This window comes from Heterodontus francisci, chromosome 10, assembly GCF_036365525.1.
Source record: "Heterodontus francisci isolate sHetFra1 chromosome 10, sHetFra1.hap1, whole genome shotgun sequence".
In the NCBI taxonomy this organism is placed as follows: domain Eukaryota; kingdom Metazoa; phylum Chordata; class Chondrichthyes; order Heterodontiformes; family Heterodontidae; genus Heterodontus; species Heterodontus francisci.
In genome coordinates this window covers 28386088-28405462 of record NC_090380.1, presented here as the reverse complement: position 1 = coordinate 28405462, position 19375 = coordinate 28386088, and the positions used below count along the sequence as shown (strand labels likewise).

At 42.2% G+C, this 19375-nt stretch overlaps 1 protein-coding gene across 2 annotated transcripts in view; it reads left to right on the top strand.

Moving 5' to 3' along the window:
• Positions 1-19375, top strand: part of LOC137374367 (integrator complex subunit 6-like) — a 134997-nt gene that overhangs the window by 68496 nt on the left and 47126 nt on the right. For both annotated transcript variants that reach the window (XM_068040336.1, XM_068040335.1), the window contains exons 10-11: positions 4609-4703; positions 19215-19325. In XM_068040336.1, the coding sequence (XP_067896437.1) occupies positions 4609-4703; positions 19215-19325 (206 nt within the window). The remainder of the gene's footprint in view (positions 1-4608; positions 4704-19214; positions 19326-19375) is intronic.

The following is a 19375-nucleotide window of genomic DNA, read 5'->3' as shown; positions in this document are numbered from 1 at the left end:
CAAACTAAATCATTGTTTTACAGTCATAGCATTGGAATATGCCCTACTACACTGCACATTTGTTTCAAACTGGTTGTCTTATTTTTTGAAAATTGTTAATCGTGGTTTATAGCCACATTGTATTGCTTGGTTTCTTTTGTTTCTCCCCTTCTCTCATACAAGCACATGACTTGTGCAAATTGAGGAACTCAAAACATGCCAAAATCCGTTGTGTATCCATTTGAAAAATACTGTAGAGTTTTGGGTAGTTCTGCAGTGAGGAACTGAGTGGGAATAGGAGAGAGGATTTATAATTGCAAGTGCAAACTGCATCATACAGATGGACATCTTAAAATCCTACTCCATCTTGGAATGTCCATGTAAGCTGCACGCTTCTCACCTCACTATTTTGGGTGGCTGTTGAGAGGATTAGCACAGCATTGCATATATTCTAGTCTCACTCCCAAGTTTCTTTGTGGCATATATGCACTTCAATTTTTTTCGAAGTCCTATATTTCAGTGCATTAATTGAAGAATTACAATCCCAAAATCCTGTAATGCTGTGTAACAATGGCTTTTGCCCTCAAACTAATGACATTATTTATGATGTGCTTGTAATGTCCCGAGTTCCTTGATGTGACTCTAAAGGTTTTTGAAAAGAAAGTTCTGTTCCTATAGTTGTGTCTTGTGGAGACACAAGCTCTCTCCACACCCCCCACTTCCCAAAATTTATTTAATGCTGCTATCATAAAGTTTGCCCTTTCTGATTGTGGCCATGCTCAGAAAGGTGTAATTTTCAGATGTTCTTGTTAAAGAGCAGTTGATTTGAGACAAAGTGGGGAGAGTTCATGGTGTTTATTGGCAAGAGCAGCAGAGAGCCACTTTTTGTGTCCTGCCATTTTCTTCCACTGTTGACCTGCTCCCAAAGCCTGTCGAATTGGGTCAGCACTTCAAGCATAACATTACAAAGCAATATTGATAGCTTAAATTAATGGACAAAACTGGCAAATGGACTTCACTATCAGCAATTGTGAGGTCATTCACTTTGGACCTAAAAAGGATAGAACAAGGTACTTTCTAAATGGTGAAAAGCTAGAAAAAGTGGAGACCCAAAGACAGTTGGGCGGGGTCGGGGTCTAGGTACATAATCATTAAAATGTTATGAACAGGTACAGAAAATAATCAGAAAGGTTAATGGAATGCTGGAATAAAAGCAAAATACTCCAGATGCTGGAAATCTGAAATAAAAAAAGAAAGTGCTGGAAATAATCAGCAGGTCTGGCAGCATCTGTAAGGACCCTATTCCATTCTCCCAGTTTCTCCATCTCTGACACATCTGTTATGATGCAACCTTCCACAACAGCGCTTCTGATATGTCTTCCTTTTGCCTCAACTGAGGATTCCCCCCACTGTGGTTGACAGGGCCCTCAAGTGTGTCTGACTCATTTCTCATACTTCTGCCCTCACCCCTTCCCTTCCTTTCGCTCCCAGAAGTGCGACAGTCCTAATTTTCCACCCCACCAGCCTCCACATCCAAAGGATCATCTTCCGCCATTTCTGCCACCACCAAAATAATGTTCACCTCCCCTCCACTGTCAGCATTCCGAAAGGATCGTTCCCTCCCTGGCGTCCTGGTCCACTCCTCCATTAGCCATGACACCTTGTCCCCTTTCCATAGCACCTTCCCATTCAATTGCAGGAGGTGTAATACCTGCCCTATTTACCTTCTCTTTCCTCACCATCCAAGGCCCTCAACACTCCTTCCAGGTGAAGCAGCGATTTACTTGTAATTTTTTCAATTTAGTATACTGTATTCGCTGCTTCCTGTGTGGTCCCCTCTACATTAGGGAGACCAAACGTAGATTGGGTGACCACTTTGTGGAATACCTCCACTCCGTCCACAAGCATGACCCTAAGCTTCCGGTTGCTTGCCATTTCAACACACACCACTGCACTCTCACCCATGTTTCTGTCCTCGGTCTGCTGCAGTGTTCCAGTTAACATCAAAGCAAGCTCGAGGAAAAGCACCTCATTTTCCAATTAGGGACTCTACAGCCTTCCGGACTCAACATTGAGTTCAATAATTTCAGAGCAGGACTGGCCTTTTTTTTTATCATTTTATTTTATTTTTCAACCATGTGCCTGCCTTAAACTTGTTTTTTCATGCTTATGCTTCTGAATGGAATTGTCTGTTATTCTGTCATTAACACTCTTTCACCACAACCATTAGCGCTCCCTTTGTCTTTGTCCCATGACATGTTTGTTAATCTCTCCTGCCCTCTGCCGTATCACGCACCTTCCCCTTTGTTCTCTTTCTCACCACCTCCCCCACCTCCCACCCCCCCCCCCCCCCCCCACAACCCTTGCTCACTTGCTTAAAACCTGTTATATTTCTAATCTTTGCAAGTTCTGATGAAGGGTCACAGACCTCAAACGTTAACTCTGCTTCTCACTCCACAGATGCTGCCAGACTGAATCTTTCCAGCATTTTTTGTTTTTTAATTAATAGAATGCTGGTCTTTATCTGCAGGTTAGAATACAAGGGGATAGAAGTCATGCTTCAGCTGTACAAATCCTTGGTTAGGCCACATCTGCAATACTGGGAGCTGTTCTGGACACCACACCTTAAGATGCTACTTGTCTTGGAAAGAATGCAGCATAGATTTATCAGAATGAAACCTGCACTTCAAGGATTAAATTATGAAGAGAGATTACACAGACTAGGGTTGTATTCCCTGGAATTTAGATGGCTAGGGTATAATTTGATTAAAGTTTCCAAGATATTAAGGGGAACTGATAGGATGGATAGAGAGAAACTATTTTTGCTGGTTGGGCAGTCTAGAATTAGGGGGCATAGTCTAAAAAAAAATACAGCCAGACCTTTCAGCAGTGAAATTAGGAACATTCATACACATGAAGTTCCTCTTCCACAGTTGGCAATTGATGCTAGATCATTTGTAAATTTTAAATCTAAGTTGATAGATTTTTGTTTTCTAGAGATATTAAGAAATATGAGGCAAAGGCAGGTATATGGAGTTAGATTGCAGGTCAGTCATGATCTCATTGAATGGCAGAACAAGCTCAAAATAACTAAATAGTCTAATTATGTTGCTATGTTATATATTCAACATTGTGGTGGGAAACAACACCATGACATGGGCACACTGCCGCAAGATATGAGCATAGCAGCAGATTCACAAGCTAGCTCACTCTGTGCATCCTGATAGAACTAGCAAGGCTGGAATGGCAGGTTTCCATTTTCAACCCTGTCTACATGGCATTCAGAACTAGCTTTATAATTGGTGAATTTGAATAAGTTTTGCTTTGCTGTGCAGAGACCTGGCTGAAATGTAGAGGGGCCTTTTACATGGTCTTTGGCTAACTACTACACAAATTCAGTATTCTAGAATACCATGAGCCAAAACAAATAGAAATGCTTCATCTTGGTGGTTCCATGGAGCATATTTACTCCATTGATATCTTTAGTGGCCTTTGAGTACTGGATTCCTTATGAAGTTGTGTAGTGTTATGTTAAATGATACCACGTGACCCGACTCTCTATTAAAAAAATCACATTCATCAATTGATGCCTTAACAAAGAGAAAGTATAGTCAAGTGCATGCTTAAGCTCTGGTATGGTTATGTATTTTGTTTAAAAAATCAAGTTTCTCAACTTTGATTGTAAATTTTAACATCGTGATGCCACCAATTTACACTGACCCACAAATTGGATTTTAACATTTCCCGGTGACTTTAAATTTTGATTAATTTTTGTGTACAAAGGATGGAATGTTCAAGATGGAGGATAGAGCACTTTTACATTTTAGGCATGCCTGGACTTTGGCAGGTCGGATATAGTGTGGCCAATTATAGAATAAAGCTCCTTCTGTTCTACCACACTGAAAAGCTTTCATAACAAATGTTGGAAGAGCATCCCCAAGTGCAACAGCAGCCATCCTTGGTGATACTTTTATATTTATGCTTGGTTAGATTGGTTTTCAGGAGATGAGGTTCTGCTGCCACGATAAAGGAAGCCAGATTTAGTTGTGTAAATGCGGAGAATGGGTAATGGACGCCGGTTCCCTGGAATCTGATCTAAATTAGCAGCAGTATGTAAGTGGCTTCTGATGTGTACCCAGACACAGTAGGAACTAGAGAGAGACTGCCCAAACTCATTTGATGGCCCTTTACAGCCAGAAAAGAGGAAATATTCATTCTACCACTCTTGTTTTATTTTAAACCCAGAATCCAAAGGTTAATTGCAATGTGGATTTCTGCTGGATGTACTCTCAAGGTATCATTGAAGAACTTCAGAATTTGGGATTCAGAGTCAGCCCACCTTATAACTTGGAGGATGCAATAGAGTTCTGATGGGCTGGTGCAGGTCTGAATTTACTCCTCTCTCTTTAGTTCCTGCTCTGGCACTGACCAAGATCTAAGCAGGCCACGTTCCTGATGGTAGAAGCGTAGGATGTTTTTTAAAAAAAAGGGTGAAAACTGGGGATCTATCTATTTATCGTCACTAGAGAATAACTTAATTTTTTTTTTAAGAATCCAGATCAAGTTGCAAAATGGGATTTCCTGATTGACTTTGGCATAATATCTCATTGTTTGATTTTTATTTTGCAGATGATTTGTTCAAAGTGCATAAGCTGAAGCCAAATATGAAATGGCGGCAGGCATTTGAAAATTACTTGAAGACCATGCCTCCCTATTATATTGGGGTATGCTGAATTTAATATTTTGCATTTTTGTAAATTATGCATTTATATATATGGATTCAATATTGGAGATGAGGCACTTTGCCTACAGTCAGTTAACACTCACAAATGAATGAAGTTTTAAAAATGTTATCCTCTAATTGTACTTTTGCACCTGTGTCAGTCAAACAGGGAGAAAGGTTGTTCCTTAATTTGCAGTAGGCCACTGCTGCTTTAGTTGAATGTTGATGCACAGAGGCCATCGATTGTGGGTTTTTAACTGATGGTTCTGTTGTGCTGTGCTATGAAGTAGTAGGGCAAACGAAACAAGTATTAAAATTTAATCTTAAAATTTAGCGTGGTATTGGCTTTCATTCTGTCTATTTATGGTATCAAGGGGGTAAACAAAAGTTTCACTCGCAACATGTCCTAACTTAACTCGATATAATTGTTGCAGGGTTTGGTTGTCTGAGCCTGATGGCAGAGCGCAGAATCAAGCCATGCCATTCAAATCTAAGCACATTGTGGAATTTGTTCAGAAATGTTTGATGACATTTTTGAGTTGAAGTTGTTTTAAGTCTGCTTGCTCTTTGTCACTTTTTGAAGGTATTAATTTATTAGCCTGTCCTGTTCAAATTAGGAAGTCTGCCTAAAGCTTTCAAAGAAATAATTTCTATGATTTATAGGAAAGAGGAGGAATTTCTACATGTTATTGTGATTGTAGTTTATCACAGCAGTCAGTTTCTCCACTGGAGGAGCTAGCTTAGTTTATGACTGCTTGATTTGCTTGCTCTCTTACCATAAGTTTGTTTATCAGTCAAAATAAAGTGTAGTGCTACTGTGCTGCCTTCTGAAGACCAGGAGCATCAGGTCATAAAACAACTGGCTGAAATAAACTGATGAGAGTTTTCTGTTTGTTACAAGGGATGCTACACAATGAAAATACTGTTCATGACACAGCCAAGGCTCACTTCAAAGTGGAGCTTGAGAGACACCATAAGGAAACCCAAAGGTGTAACGTTGCTTCTTGCTTCTGAATCTCCAACATTTACTGTTTCAAATTTGCCACCACAGGGAATCACTGGAGGCTTGCAATGGTCTCTCTTCCGAGAGGTTGCAGGAGAAAGAACAAATGGAATATGAAAGCATTTATTGTTTCTCTGCTTTTGCTCTTGTATTGCTTCAGTTTGTTTTGTGTGCACACATATCCACTTCATTGTCTTACTCTCCTAGTTATCTTCAAGCAATTTTCTTTACTTGCTCTTAAAATGACGCATAACATGCATTAGATCATTCAGTTTAGGTTCACTGTGTAATGTGAGTAAGTAACTATGCATTCATTGAGCTAAGGTCAACAGTTGAGTCCTGTTCAGCATTTCACTGACCCTTATCTTGGTCAGCATTCCACCTTCACCTCTAATAAGAAGTGCAAGGAACTCATGGACTACTTTGTCACTAAATCAAGGCTAGCCAATCAGGTGCCTCAAACTTCTTAATGCTCCCCCTGTCCTAGCCCTGAACTCGCATCTTTCTCTAGTTTCTCTCTTATCTCCTCTCATGCCCTCTCTGAGCTCATCTTGTCCATGAAACCCACCTCCTGTTCCCTTGATCCTGTTCCTATTGAACTGTTGATAACTCATCTTCCCCTCCTGGTCCCCATGTTAGCCTATATTGTAAATGGTTCTTCCTCTTTGGCTGTTATCTCTGTCTCTCCTTCAAATCTGCCATCATTACCCCCTCCTCAAAAAAGCTAACGCTTGACCTCACCGCCCTTGCAAACTACCGTACCCATTTCCAACCTCCCCTCTCCAAAGTCCTTGAATGTGTCACTTCCCAAATCCACTCCTATCTTTCCTGGAACTCCATGTTTGAATCCCTCCAATCAGGTTTCCGCCCCGCTACAGTACCGAAGCAGCTCTTATCAAAATCACATGACATCCTATGTGACTGTGACAAAAGGTAAACTTTCTCTCCTCCTTCTTGACCTGTCTGCAGCCTTTGACATGGTTGAACATACTATCCTCCAAAGTCTCTCCACTGTCATACAGCTGGGTGGAACTGCTCTCACCTGGTTCCATCCTTATCTGTCCATTCGTAGCCAGAGAATCACTTGCAATGGATTCTCTTCCTGCTCTTGCACCATTACCTTTGGTGTCCCCCAAGGATCTATCCTTGGCTCCCTTCTGTTCCTCATCTACATGCTGCCCCTCAGCAACATCATTCACAGTTTTTACGTGTATGCTGACGGCACTCAGCTGTATCTCACCACTTCTCTCAGCTCATCCACCTTCGCTAAATTATCGGACTGCTTATCAGACATCCAATACTGAATAAGCAGAAATGTCCTCCAATTAAATATTGGGAAGATTCAAGCCATTATTTTCACTCCCTGCTCCAAAATCCATTCCCTAGCTACTGACTCCATCCCTCTCCCTAACAATATTCTGAGATTAAGCCAGTCTGTTCGCAACCTTGATGTCACATTTGACCCCGAGATGAGCTTCTGACCTCGTATTCGTGCCATCACTAAGACCGCCTATTTCCACCTCCATAATATCGCCCAACTGCGCCTCCGTCTCAGCTCATCCGCTGAAACCCTCATTCATGCCTTCATTACCTCTAGACTTGACTATTCCAATGCACTGCTGGCTGGTCTCCCGCATTCAACTCTCTGTAAACTTGAGGTCATCCAAAACTCTGCTGCCTGTGTCTTAACTCTCTCACCAAGTCCCCTTCCCTATCATCCCTGAGCTTGCTGATGTACATTGGCTTCCAGTCAAGCAACATATTGATTTTTAAAATTCTCATCCTTTATTTTCATGTCCCTCCATGGCCTTGCCCCTCCCTGTCTCTAATCTCCTCCAGCCCCACAACCCTCCAAGATATAATTCTGGCCTCTTGTGCATCCCCCCGATTTTAATCACTCCACCATTGGTGGCTGCGCATTCAGTTGCCTAGGCCGCTAGCTCTGGAATACCCTCCCTATACCTCTCTGCCTCTCCTCCTTTGCATCTTTAAGATGCTACTTTAAACCTTTGACCAAGCTTTTGGTCATCTAACTTAATATCTCTTAATGGCTCGGTGTTGTACTTTGTTTTATAGTGCTCCTGTAAAGTGCCTTGGGATGTTTTTATTACGTTAAAGGTGCTATATAAATATAAGTTGTGGTCCATACACTTGAACTTTAGTCCCCTCAGATTCAAATAATTCGAGTAACATTTGACATCTGTTTTGACTCTTGACCTGTTAAAAGGGGACTGGATTGTTGGGCTTTTGGCAACTTTGAAATACCAGCTGACATTTATGAATAAGACCATTCCAGAGAACTACAGTAGTCGGAAATGTACCACACAGCCTACTGCATTTTGTATCTCCAATTAGAATACAATGTAGTGGACTATGAATCGTGTTGTAATTTCTGTCATGTGATATTCACCATTGTGCAGAAATTTTTTGCTTTGGCCTTTGGCAAATTTCAGTGAAACTGATCAATGCAAAATGTAGTTTTTCTATTCCCATTTAAGGTTTGCATTGCTGTGTTGATGTCTTAACATTTTTAATGAAAGGCAAAAAAAAAGCAAATGCTGGGAACCACAAAATAACAGAAAATGCCAAAGTCACTCAGCTAATCAGTCTGCATCAGTGGAGAGAACAGAAAATGTTTGATTACATATTCTTCTCTGTTCTTTTAACTTTGAGTTTTCTTGTGCTTCCTTTTGTCTGCTGTGTATTGATATCACTTCTGTCCTTCAACCATTTCCTGATCCCCACCAAAGCACTTTACAGGTCATTCTAAACTGTGTCTATTTTCTTCGTCTTTCCCCTTGTTCTGTTTGTTCCTAAATGCAGTTCATCTGTAATATCTCTATTTTGAAAAAGGGTTTATACCCAAGATATTAATTGTCTCACTTTTTTGATTGGATTTTGTGTGACCTGGGTGCCTCCAGCACTTTCTGTTACATATTCTTAATGTCAGGCTTTGCTGTATGAATATGGTTTCTTTTGGTTAGGTAAAGGGGGCCTGTTATTTCTGATTTCAATGCTGATAGTTCTACTGCACGGAAATGCTTTGAACTTAGATTAAGTTTTCCTTTTGTTAGTTCTGAGGGTGTTCCTGATTGAACTCGGTGGCTGTTTGAGTTGACGTTTATGGGATTGAATGGCTAATTTACTTTTGCTCCCTGTTACGTTATTTTAGGGTGGTTATTGTATCAAATTTTGATGCTGTATTTTTGGAGGTTAGTGTTTCTGGCTCATGAATAACTCAGAATTTAAATGTATGTTAGACACTCCTCCAAAGTAGATCTCAAAGGTGACATTTTTAATCTAAACAAAGGTTTGATGCATATCAGTGTCACTCTGAGGATTAACTGGATTTGCAAACAATACTTCATCACTTGCTTTTATCTCCCAGCACAGTTGAATAAAATATATCTATTTAAATGTGAAGTGGCTGAATCATTCCATGCCATGGTGGAAATTGCCCACTTTACTTTCGACTGCTTGAGCCCTTTTTGCTGGTAATGGGTTAGCCTGAGGATTGTGGTTTTGTCTGAATGCAGCATGTGACATTATGGGGACTAGAACTTTAAGAACTGTAGTTTCCTGATGCTGGCATGTCAAGAAGTACTTCTCACAGCATACTTGTATATTAAAAAAAAAGTCTCTGGTATACTTTAAAAATGGTCTTGGGAAATAGTTTAGTTCGTATCTAGTCTGGGCATTCTGAGCTCAAATGAAAATAAAGTCATAAAAACTGCTGTTTATAAATTTCTTACTGTTCCAAAAGTGACTGAAAAGATGCAGTACCTTAAGAAATGGAATAGTGCTAATAACTGCCAACACTAATGTTGGTCTAGAGGCAGACATTGTGGCTGCACATGAGCACGACATGCTGAATGGTGTTGGAACTTTTCCCTTTTTACAGTAGTGTTCTTTCCATTTGCTGTTATTTGCCAGCTTTGGCCTAATTAAGATTAGGCACTCTAGGTGGGGCGGGGTAAGAACAAGTCGTAGCATTCTGTTGCGTAATGCCACCAGGTATCAACAATACTTGCGTAATAGTGTAAATCATCGTTAACAGAAAAAAGATGCATTTATATAGCACCTTTCATCCCAAAGCAGTTCGAAGTAAATGAAGTACTTTGGAAGTGTGTAGTTGCTGTTGTAGTTTAGGAAATGTGTCAGCCACTTTGTGCACAACAAACTCCCACAGACAGCAATTTGATAATCGGATAATCTGATGATGTGATGTTGGTTGAAGGACAAATATTTGCAGAGACACCAGGAAAAACTCCCCTGCTGTTCCTTGAATAGTGCCATGGGCTCTTCTATGTCCATCTGAGGGGCCAGATTGGGCCTTGGTTTAATTGGACTGCTGACAGTGCAGCACTCCCTCATTACTGCACTGAAGTGTCAACTAGATTTTATGCTGAAGTCTTTGGAGTGGGACTTGCATTCACAACCTACTGACTGAGATGAGAGGTTTGGAAGTTTTTCATATTTACTTTACTCTTGTGACTATTTTTAATAAGTCAGAGGATTAGATCTTGACTTTGTGTTGAGGCCCAGTGGACACTTTCAAACTTGTTTCGATGTAGGAGTCTTTTCTCTCTTGAGGTTTAAATGACTTCAGTGGATCCGGAGATTCGTGAGAGAGAGAGAGCTAGGCAGGAGAGAGGCTCTCTTCTTCCAAGTTCAGTTGTAATCTGACCCAAACAATTCTGTGAGCAGTTCAAAACCAAACCTGGGCCAGCAGGTTAGTCATGTGACTGGTTATTTTTTAAACAAACTCCTGCGTTTGTGGATTCTCCATCTTAGCAGACACCCTGGAATGCTGGCTTTCTTGCACATTCAATGTCTGGTGATCAAAATCCATTTGGGTTAATTGGATCAGGTAGCAGTTCTATTGTTTCTCTAGGCAATTGTCTTAGTATGCAAATGTTTCCAGCTACTGCTGATCTCTTAAAACAATTCATCTCTTCAGTCCAATAACAGTTTAAAATTAATGTTCATATGAAAAATTAATATGCTTCATTCGTGTCAGGTGGGATCTTCATGACACCTCCACACCCAGAGGAACGCAATGCGATTTTTTTTTTTTTGAAGAGCATTTCATTAAAAGGGAGTAGAAAGAAGAGTAGGTACAGGAAAACACACATGCATCTCTCTCATTCATTCAGAAATCCTAAAACTTGTTACAGCTTGTCTTTTCTTGGTAGCAGTGCTGCTTTCAACTGCCTTTTTGCCATCCCAATAAACATGTGATTTTTGGAGAAGTTTTTCAGTTTGCACATTTCCATGACTGCCTAGGGTGTCTTTGTTTCTGTTGAGGTCTGCGGGGGGAGGATTAGATTTAGTTAGCCTTAGGTTGGAGTTCTGCTCATGGGCGTCGGCAGTGGGTGGATCCACTCTGAACTCTTTCAGTGCTTTGATGGGTCATGCAAAGGCTTGTCACTTTAGTGGATGGTCGGTTCCCTTTTTGTCCTGACTGTGGAGGATTCTTTGCTAATCTTCCCTTTGACCTCTGGGACACTCCTGCTCTCAGGTATTTGTCCAGATTCTACTGCACCCACCTGTGGCACTTTGACTAGGTAAGGCATCACCCTTACGATTTCTCTGCCATCTTGAGGACTTTCTTTGTCTCTGCAGGTTCCTGTAAATGCTGTTAGCAACACTGTTGGGGTGCTTCTCGTGCCTGCATTAATATAGGAGGATGTGAGGTCTAACGTTTCAAACATTTCGGGGTTGGCTGACCGGACATTAGGGGTTTCCATTTGGGAATCCTCCGAAAATTCCTTTAACCTGTCCTCTTTGTCCCTTTTTCCCCTTTCCTTTTTAACCCTTTGCCACCTTGTGCCTGCCTGTCCCCTTTTGTTCTCGGCAGGGGTCCCTTACAGTTCACCAGCGCTCTGCTGGAGAGTCCTCCAAACACTGATCCTGGACTTATGGGTGCAGATTTCAGTGTAGGTTGGAGTTACCCCTCAACCTGGCACACGTGGCAACTACTACAGTATTCCACCACATCTTTGTGGAGTATTGACCAGTCAAACTGATGTCTTCTGCAGACATGTACAGCCATTGTAATCTCATGAGCCACTCTTAATATTTCTCTCCAGTACCTCTGCGGCACCACTAACTGGTGAACCACTGTCCACTCCTTGCCCTCAGGTTTGTGAGGAGAATTCCACTTCCCTATCAGTACCCCATTCTTTAAATGGTAGCAGTCAGGGATTCCCTCTGTTTCAATTTCAGATTGGGCAGGCTATGCTAACTCTCTGAATACTGGGTCAGCTCGCTGAGCCTCAGCTAGGGAAGATTCATTTAATTCATTCCCTGGGTCTTCCATCTTTCCAAACAGAGTCTCAGACAGACAGACCTCATGGTCATCTGCCTGCAGTGTCAATTCAGTCTCCTCTGGGGGAGCTGGTATGATCATGGCCTGATTTACTACACAGTCAGGGAAACTGCAGGGGACCATCTCCTGCCAGTGCCCTGTCTCTCTGATCTCCTGTAGTCTCTCTTTCACTACTGGGGAAGCTACCACCTTCGCCCCCGCCAGATCATTACCTAGGAGCAGGTCAACCCCGTCCACGGGCAAACTAGGGACAATCCCTATGGTCACCAGTCCCAAAACTAGGTCACACTCCCAAGTGCACCTGGTGTGAAGGTCCAGGCATACACTGTCCTCCAATACCATTCATCACCATTCTGGTGTTTACTGCACTCTTTGGGGGAAAGCTCAGACCTTAGAGTCAAAGAGTCGTACAGCATAGAAACAGGCCCTTCGGCCCACCCCGTCCATGCTGACCATAATGCCTATCTATACTAATCCCATCTGCCTGCATTAATACCATATCCCTCTATGCCTTGCTCATTCAAGTACCTGTCCACATGCCTCTTAAATGTCACTTCAGTTCCTCCCTCCACCACCACCTCAGGCAGCTCATTCCAGATACCCACTATTCTTTGTGTGAAAAATTTACCCCTTTGATCCCCTTTAAACCTCCTCCCTCTCTCCTTAAATCTATGCCCTCTAGTTTTAGTCACCCTACCATGGGAAACAGACTCTGGCTATCTACCCTCTCTATACTTATAATTTTATATACCTCTATCATGTCCCCTCTCAGCCTCCTTCGCTTCAGGGAAAACACCCAGCCTATCCAATCTCTCTTTATAACTCAAGCCCTCCAAACCAGGCAACATCCTTGTGAATCTTTTCTGCACCCTCTCTAGCTTAATCACATCTTTCCTGTAGTGCGGTGACCAGAACTGCACACAGTACTCCAGATGCGGCCGATGAAGGCAAGCATGCCATACACCACCTTCACCACCCTGTCTACCTGTGTTGCCACTTTCAGGGAACTATGTACTTGCACCCCAAGGTCTCTCTGCTCAAGAACACTTCCCAGGGCCCTGCCATTCATGTCCTGCATCACTTCACACTTGTCTGCGTTAAATTCCATTTGCCACTCCCTTGCCCACTTTCCCAGTTGATCTATATCCTGTTGTAACCTTAGACAACCTTCTTCACTGTCCACTATACCACCAATTTTGGTGTCCTCTGCAAACTTACTAATCATGCCCCTTACATTCACATCCAAGTCATTAATATATATGACAAACAACAGAGGGCCCAGCACCGATCCGTGCAGCACACCACTGGTCACCGGCCTCCAATCTGAAAAACAACCCTCCTCTACCACTGCCTCCTCTACCACCCTCTGCCTCCTATCACCAAGCCAATTTTGTATCCAATTTGCGAGCTCACCCTGCATCCCATTTTCGCAGTAAAAGGGATCAAGTGGCTCTGAGTCCCTGAGGATTACTCTGGGCTTGCTTGCCCCACTCGAGTGGTATGGGGTTACTCTTCAGACGCAAAACCCTGATAACCTTCAGGAATCCTATAAAAATTTCCTGCACTTGCAGCAGTAGGCATCCTGGGTCTCACTCTTGCTGCAGTTAAAGCCACAGCTTGTTCTGCTGTGCTTTCCATCAGGTTCCTTTCTCCTTCACTGAGTGGGTGTGTCCTGATTAACCCCTACAGGTTTTCCCTTTAGTTTCCAGCAGTCAGCTCTTAGATGCCCTGCTTTATTACAATGGAAGCACACAGGTCTCCAGGTCTTACTCCTACTTACAGCACCTTTTTGGCTGGAGGAGGGCTCCTGTGTCTCTTGCTTTTCTTTCCCTCCCAGGACTGTTTGGGCTTCTATCACCTTCCCACCCTTTGTCCTTTTCGGATTTGTGGGTGTGACTAGGAAAGGTTTTCCCCTGGGGAACCGACTTAGAAATGAGAGCAAACTAATCAGTCAGAACTGCGGCTTGCCGGGCTCTATGAGCATTTTGATCCTTTGCATGTGTGTTTATGGAGAATGGGAGAGAGTTTTTAAATTCATCGAGCAAAATTACCTCTCGGAGATTTTCATAGCTGTGCTGCACTTTAAGAGCCCTCAGCCACTGATCAAAAGCCAGCTGCTTATTTCTCGCAAACTCCAAGTAAGTTTGATCAGCTTGCTTCTTGAGGGTTCTAAACTTTTGGCGATAGGCTTCCGACGCTAACTCATAGCTGATTATAGCATTTTTCATCAGTTCACTCATCTGGCTACAAGGAATAAACCTCATGGGCTTTTCCTATTAGCTTGCTTTGTAGCAGGAGAGTCCAAGTCTCAGTTGGCCACTTTAACTGCCTTGCAAGTTTTTCAAAAGATACAAAAAATTCTTCCACATCTCCCTCATTGAATTTTGGAATCAATTGAGAAAGTTTTAACAATTCTGTACCCAACCCTGAATTACGATCCTCCATATTGGCCATGTTTTCACTGGGGTTATCTGTCATCCCCTAGTTAACTCAAGTTGCCTCAGCTCTCCTCGCATTCCTTCTGGAAGGTTCGTTCTTTCTCTCTACTGTCTCTCTCTTTCCCTTTCGCTTCTAGTTCAAGTTTCCTCTGTTCCAGTTGCATCTTTGCTAGCAGTACCCTGTCGGAGTCCATTTCCAGCCCTGTTTCTTCTGCTTCAGATTCAGGGGAAAAATGGTTGGCCACTAGTCTTAGGAGTTCAGACTTTCTAGCCTTGGCATGGACAGTGATTCCACATTGCTGAGCCATTTTTCTCAACTCTTCCATAGACAGTGCTTTTGATTTATTCCAAATTACTTCACCCTGGCTTCTGTCACAGACATGTTCGTATTCTAGCACACGCAACCACAAGAAAACCTGTATTGAAATCTTTTCTCTTTTTGAGACGGATCAATCCCTATGGGAGATTGGTTAAGAAGGTAAGAGCCCATGGGATCCAGGACAATTGGATTCAAAATTGGCTTAGTGGCAGGAGGCAGAGGGTGATGGTCGAGGGTTTTTTCTGTGAGTGGAAGCCTGTGACCAGTGGTGTACCGCAGGGATCGGTGCCAGGACCCTTGCTGTTTGTAATGTACATTAATGATTTGGATGTGAATGTAGGAGGTATGATCAGTAAGTTCGCACATGGCACGAAAATTGGTGGTGTCGTAAATAGTGAGGAGGAAAGCCTTAGATTACAGGACGATGTAGATGGGCTGGTAAGATGGGCGGAGCAGTGGCAAATGGAATTTAATCCTGAGAAGTGTGAAATGATGCATTTTGGGAGGACTAACAAGGCAAGGGAATATACAATGGATGGTAGGACCCTAGGAAGTACAGAGGGTCAGAGGGACCTCGGTGTGCTTGTCCATAGGTCACTGAAGGCAGCAGCACAGGTAGATAAGGTGGATAGGAAAGCATATGGGATACTTGCTTTTATTAGCCGAGGCATAGGATATAAGAGCAGGGAGGTTATGATGGAGCTATACAAAATGCTAGTTAGGCCACAGCTGGAGTACTGTGTACAGTTCTGGTCACTGCACTATAGGAAGGATGTGATTGCACTGGAGAGGGTGCAGAGGTGATTCACCAGGATGTTGCCTGGGCTGGAGCATTTCAGCTATGAAGAGAGACTGGATAGGCTAGGGTTATTTTCCTTAGAGCAGCGAAGGCTGAGGGGGAACCTGATTGAGGTATACAAAATTATGAGGGGCATTGATAGGGTAGATAGGAAGAAACTTTTTCCCTTAGCGGAGGGACCAATAAAAAAGGGGGCATAGATTTAAGGTAAGGGGCAGGAGGTTTAGAGGGGATTTGAGGAAAATGTTTACACCCAGAGGGTGGTTGGAATCTTGAACACACTAGTAGTAGAGGCAGGAACCCTCACAACATTTAATAAGTATTTTGATGAGTACTTGAAATGCCATAGCATACAAGGCTACAGGTCAAGTGCTGGAAAATGAGATTAGAATAGATAGGTGCTTGATGGCCAGCACAGACATGATGGGCCGAAGAACTCTGACTCTAATTTGGCTTCCCACTTCCGATTTCCTCGTTTGTTTGGGGGTCAAATTCCAGACGAGCCCCAAATTTCTGTTGCGACCAGGTGAGAAAGGGATCTAGGGTGTTCCTCTTAGCCTTCGCCTGGTTTAACTGTATCAGGGTTTAATTTTTAAAACACTGTTTTTGGCTCGCCCTCAGTGAATCCTTGTTCACTGCTCTCCAATTGTAAGGCAAAGAAATCAACCAGACAGGTTTTCTTAGATTTAAACAAGAAAGGTGGAAGTTTATTAACCTTAAAACTCTAATTCGGTTAAAACGAGTACGAATACGCGAAGTGACCACTCTAGCTAGATAAACACATAATAGAGAAAGTTATAGATGGATCTGCAGTTAGGGTGTGATGAAGAATGTTGGGAGGAGGCTACTGTGGAGCATAAACGCCATTGTGGAGCAGTTGAGCCGAATGGCCTGTTTCTGTGCTGTACATTGTATGTAATATTCTGAAGACCCGAGTTCTTTTTATCTCCGTTATAAAACTGAACCAGTCAATGAAACTCTACCTGTTTTAAATTCAGGAATCATTACTATTTGAAAAAAATTCCTTGACTTTCCTGCTGATGACTGGAAGTTTCCATTTAAAAATATTCTGCCTTAAAATATGTTGTATTATCTGAATTTTTTGAGGGAAGGGGAAATTAATTCCTAAATAGGTTCTGCTATTGCTGATGAGAAATTAGTCGAGATTTTGTCTCTTTACAGTGCAATATTCGAGAAGCTGTGCATCTATAACATCACTGCAACTTAAAAAAAAAAATTAGGAGCTTGGTGGCAGGGTACTGAGGGTAATTTGAGTTCAAAGGTGTGTTTTTTCCAAAAGAGAAGCAGAAGGGAATGGGAGAGGCAGAAACATTGGGAAATGAGTTCAGATGCACCATGAAAGGGGGTGAGAGAAAAACCAGTTTAGGAAGAGAAAATTTTATTTTTAATGCAGACTCACTAGAAAGGCGCAAGAATCTGAGAATTTCTTGGCGTGGCTCATGCTGGAAAACATTTTAAAATAAATGGGGCCTGAGAATTTTGGGAGACAGAGGTAAGTGATTTGAGTCAGTGATTTCTGCTTTCTTTATATCAGGCACTCAAACACTGTTCTGTACAGGGTGGGTATCCAAGATGCGCATAGTTTTTATTTGTGCACAAATGTCTTCTGTTGGTTGTAACATCTTGAATTTTGCAAGTCTGGTGAATTGAACCCTGATGGGTTTGGGCAAGGCCGATCCCATAGTGGTCTAAATGCACCAATCTGGGAGCAAGCCTCTACCAACCCTCCAGACCAAGAATACTCAATAAACAATGGGCCAAGAAACAGTAGGTTTTGTGAGCACTGGATAAGGTGGAGAAGGCAGTGACATCAGTTAGAACAGACCAAGTGTGGCAATGCGAGGGTGCCAAGGTAGGTTAGGAAGAGGGGAACACCAGTCAGTTGAATTTAAATTTTTAACCTTGGAGATTTTAATGTAATGGAGTCTGAATTTTTTAAATTTACATAATTTTTAAAAACAAGTTTCTGTGCTATTTGTCACGTGATACTTGGGTGTATATTTATAGGGGTATTGACACAGTCAAATAGTTGATATGTTGTACATATACTGGCTATGGTGAATGCTATTCAAGGTCCAGGATGATTTGGTGATGGCCCCTGGATTGGAGGTACAGTATCAAGGGTTTTAGAAATGTGACAAGTTGTGTCGGCTCAGGCATTGTGCCTTGTAGAGTAGCAGTAGGGGGTTGAGTTTGTGGCTTTGGTGACTTTCTTGGGTGTGATCCCAGTTGTTGTGTGCTTTCAGGAATGGCAGGCATTAGGCCTGCAAACCACACTGCAACTTGATGAATTGTTATCCTAAAAAGTTGAATTAGGGATGCAGGACCAGAATGTGTGCTGTAATGTACCCCATGGCTGCATCGCCCCCAGAAAGCTGTACGATAAGCGCAATGTTAATGGACATTATGTTTAGAGGATATGCTTCTGTGCCTTCATTGTTTCTATGCTATCCAGTGACCTAGGTTTCACATCCAGGCTAAAATAATTCTTTTTGTGTTTTCTGTTGACCTGGAAGTAAATGTGGTACTGAGAATTGCGATATATCCCATCGGAGCATGTCAGCGAACTGCAGATAATTTGGCTTTGGAGTTTGAGAGCATGTTTGGGTCTTGGAGGCGATCTTTAATTTGGAGTTTTGCAAATGCTGTGTACGCTGGGTATCGTCTCAGTTGTTGGGAGGGTGTAATCTGCCTTCTGTTAAGTTAACCTAGTCTAATGATGCCTTTGTCATACCACAGAATTGCGCATGTCTGTGAACTGGACTGGGATTCTAAGGTGTAGAAGTGTACAAATTCCTGGGTGATGGACAGATACTGGTTTGGCCTTTGCTGTCCTAATTAATTGGACTGATCTGTGTGTGTTGCAAGATGTACACTTGATTTCCGATGCTTGTCTCTCTGCTCATAAATATTTAATCATGGTATATTGGGAGATTTCTGTTGCCACTGATGACAGACTGTTGAGTTTGCCTTTCACCAGTGTTGGGACTCGCTTAGTCATTTATACCAGATTGCTAGCTCCATTTGTCTTGCACTAGATTTTTCTAGTTTTGCAGTTTTTCACACTGGTGGAGGAGTATGTAAATAATGTGGCTTCTATGGATTGTCGTGTGGTTTCCCAGAATGGCGCAAGAAAAGTATTGGGTACCCTGTTCTTATCGCTGCAGTATGCGATCAGCGCCTTTAAGGAGACCACAAATTCTGGCTTGCCAAGGAACTTCAAATTTTTCAAACAAGTGAATAAGTTGTACAAAAATGAATTTCAAAAATGTCAGGCTGATCTTAGACATTTAAATAGTGACTCAATGTGTCAAGAGAGACAGCAGTTTGTGGATGTTCCCAACATTTGGACAACTGCGTGTGTTTCAAACACTTTTTATTGTATAAATCTTAATTTCAGTTACTTTCCTCTTCAGGCTGTTCAAACCTCAAGTATCACAATTTGATTATTTGGACAACTGTTCGTGCATTGTATAGGTTTTACGTGACCTGTGACCAGTAAAAATTCACCATAGACTGTGTTTTGATGCCCTGAAAGTTGATTGACTTTTTTTATGCTTTAACGTTTCAGTAAATATTTTGTGTTGAATTTCACCAACAGCCTTTGAAAAAGGCGCTGAGGATGATGGGAGCTCCTAACCTGATTGCCGAAGGTGTGGATTATGGTCTGAGCTACAGTGTCATTTCGTACCTCAAAAAACTTAGTCAACAGGTAAGATGAGAATCCCCATTTATTTTTGTAAGTTATCTAACTTCGTTCTT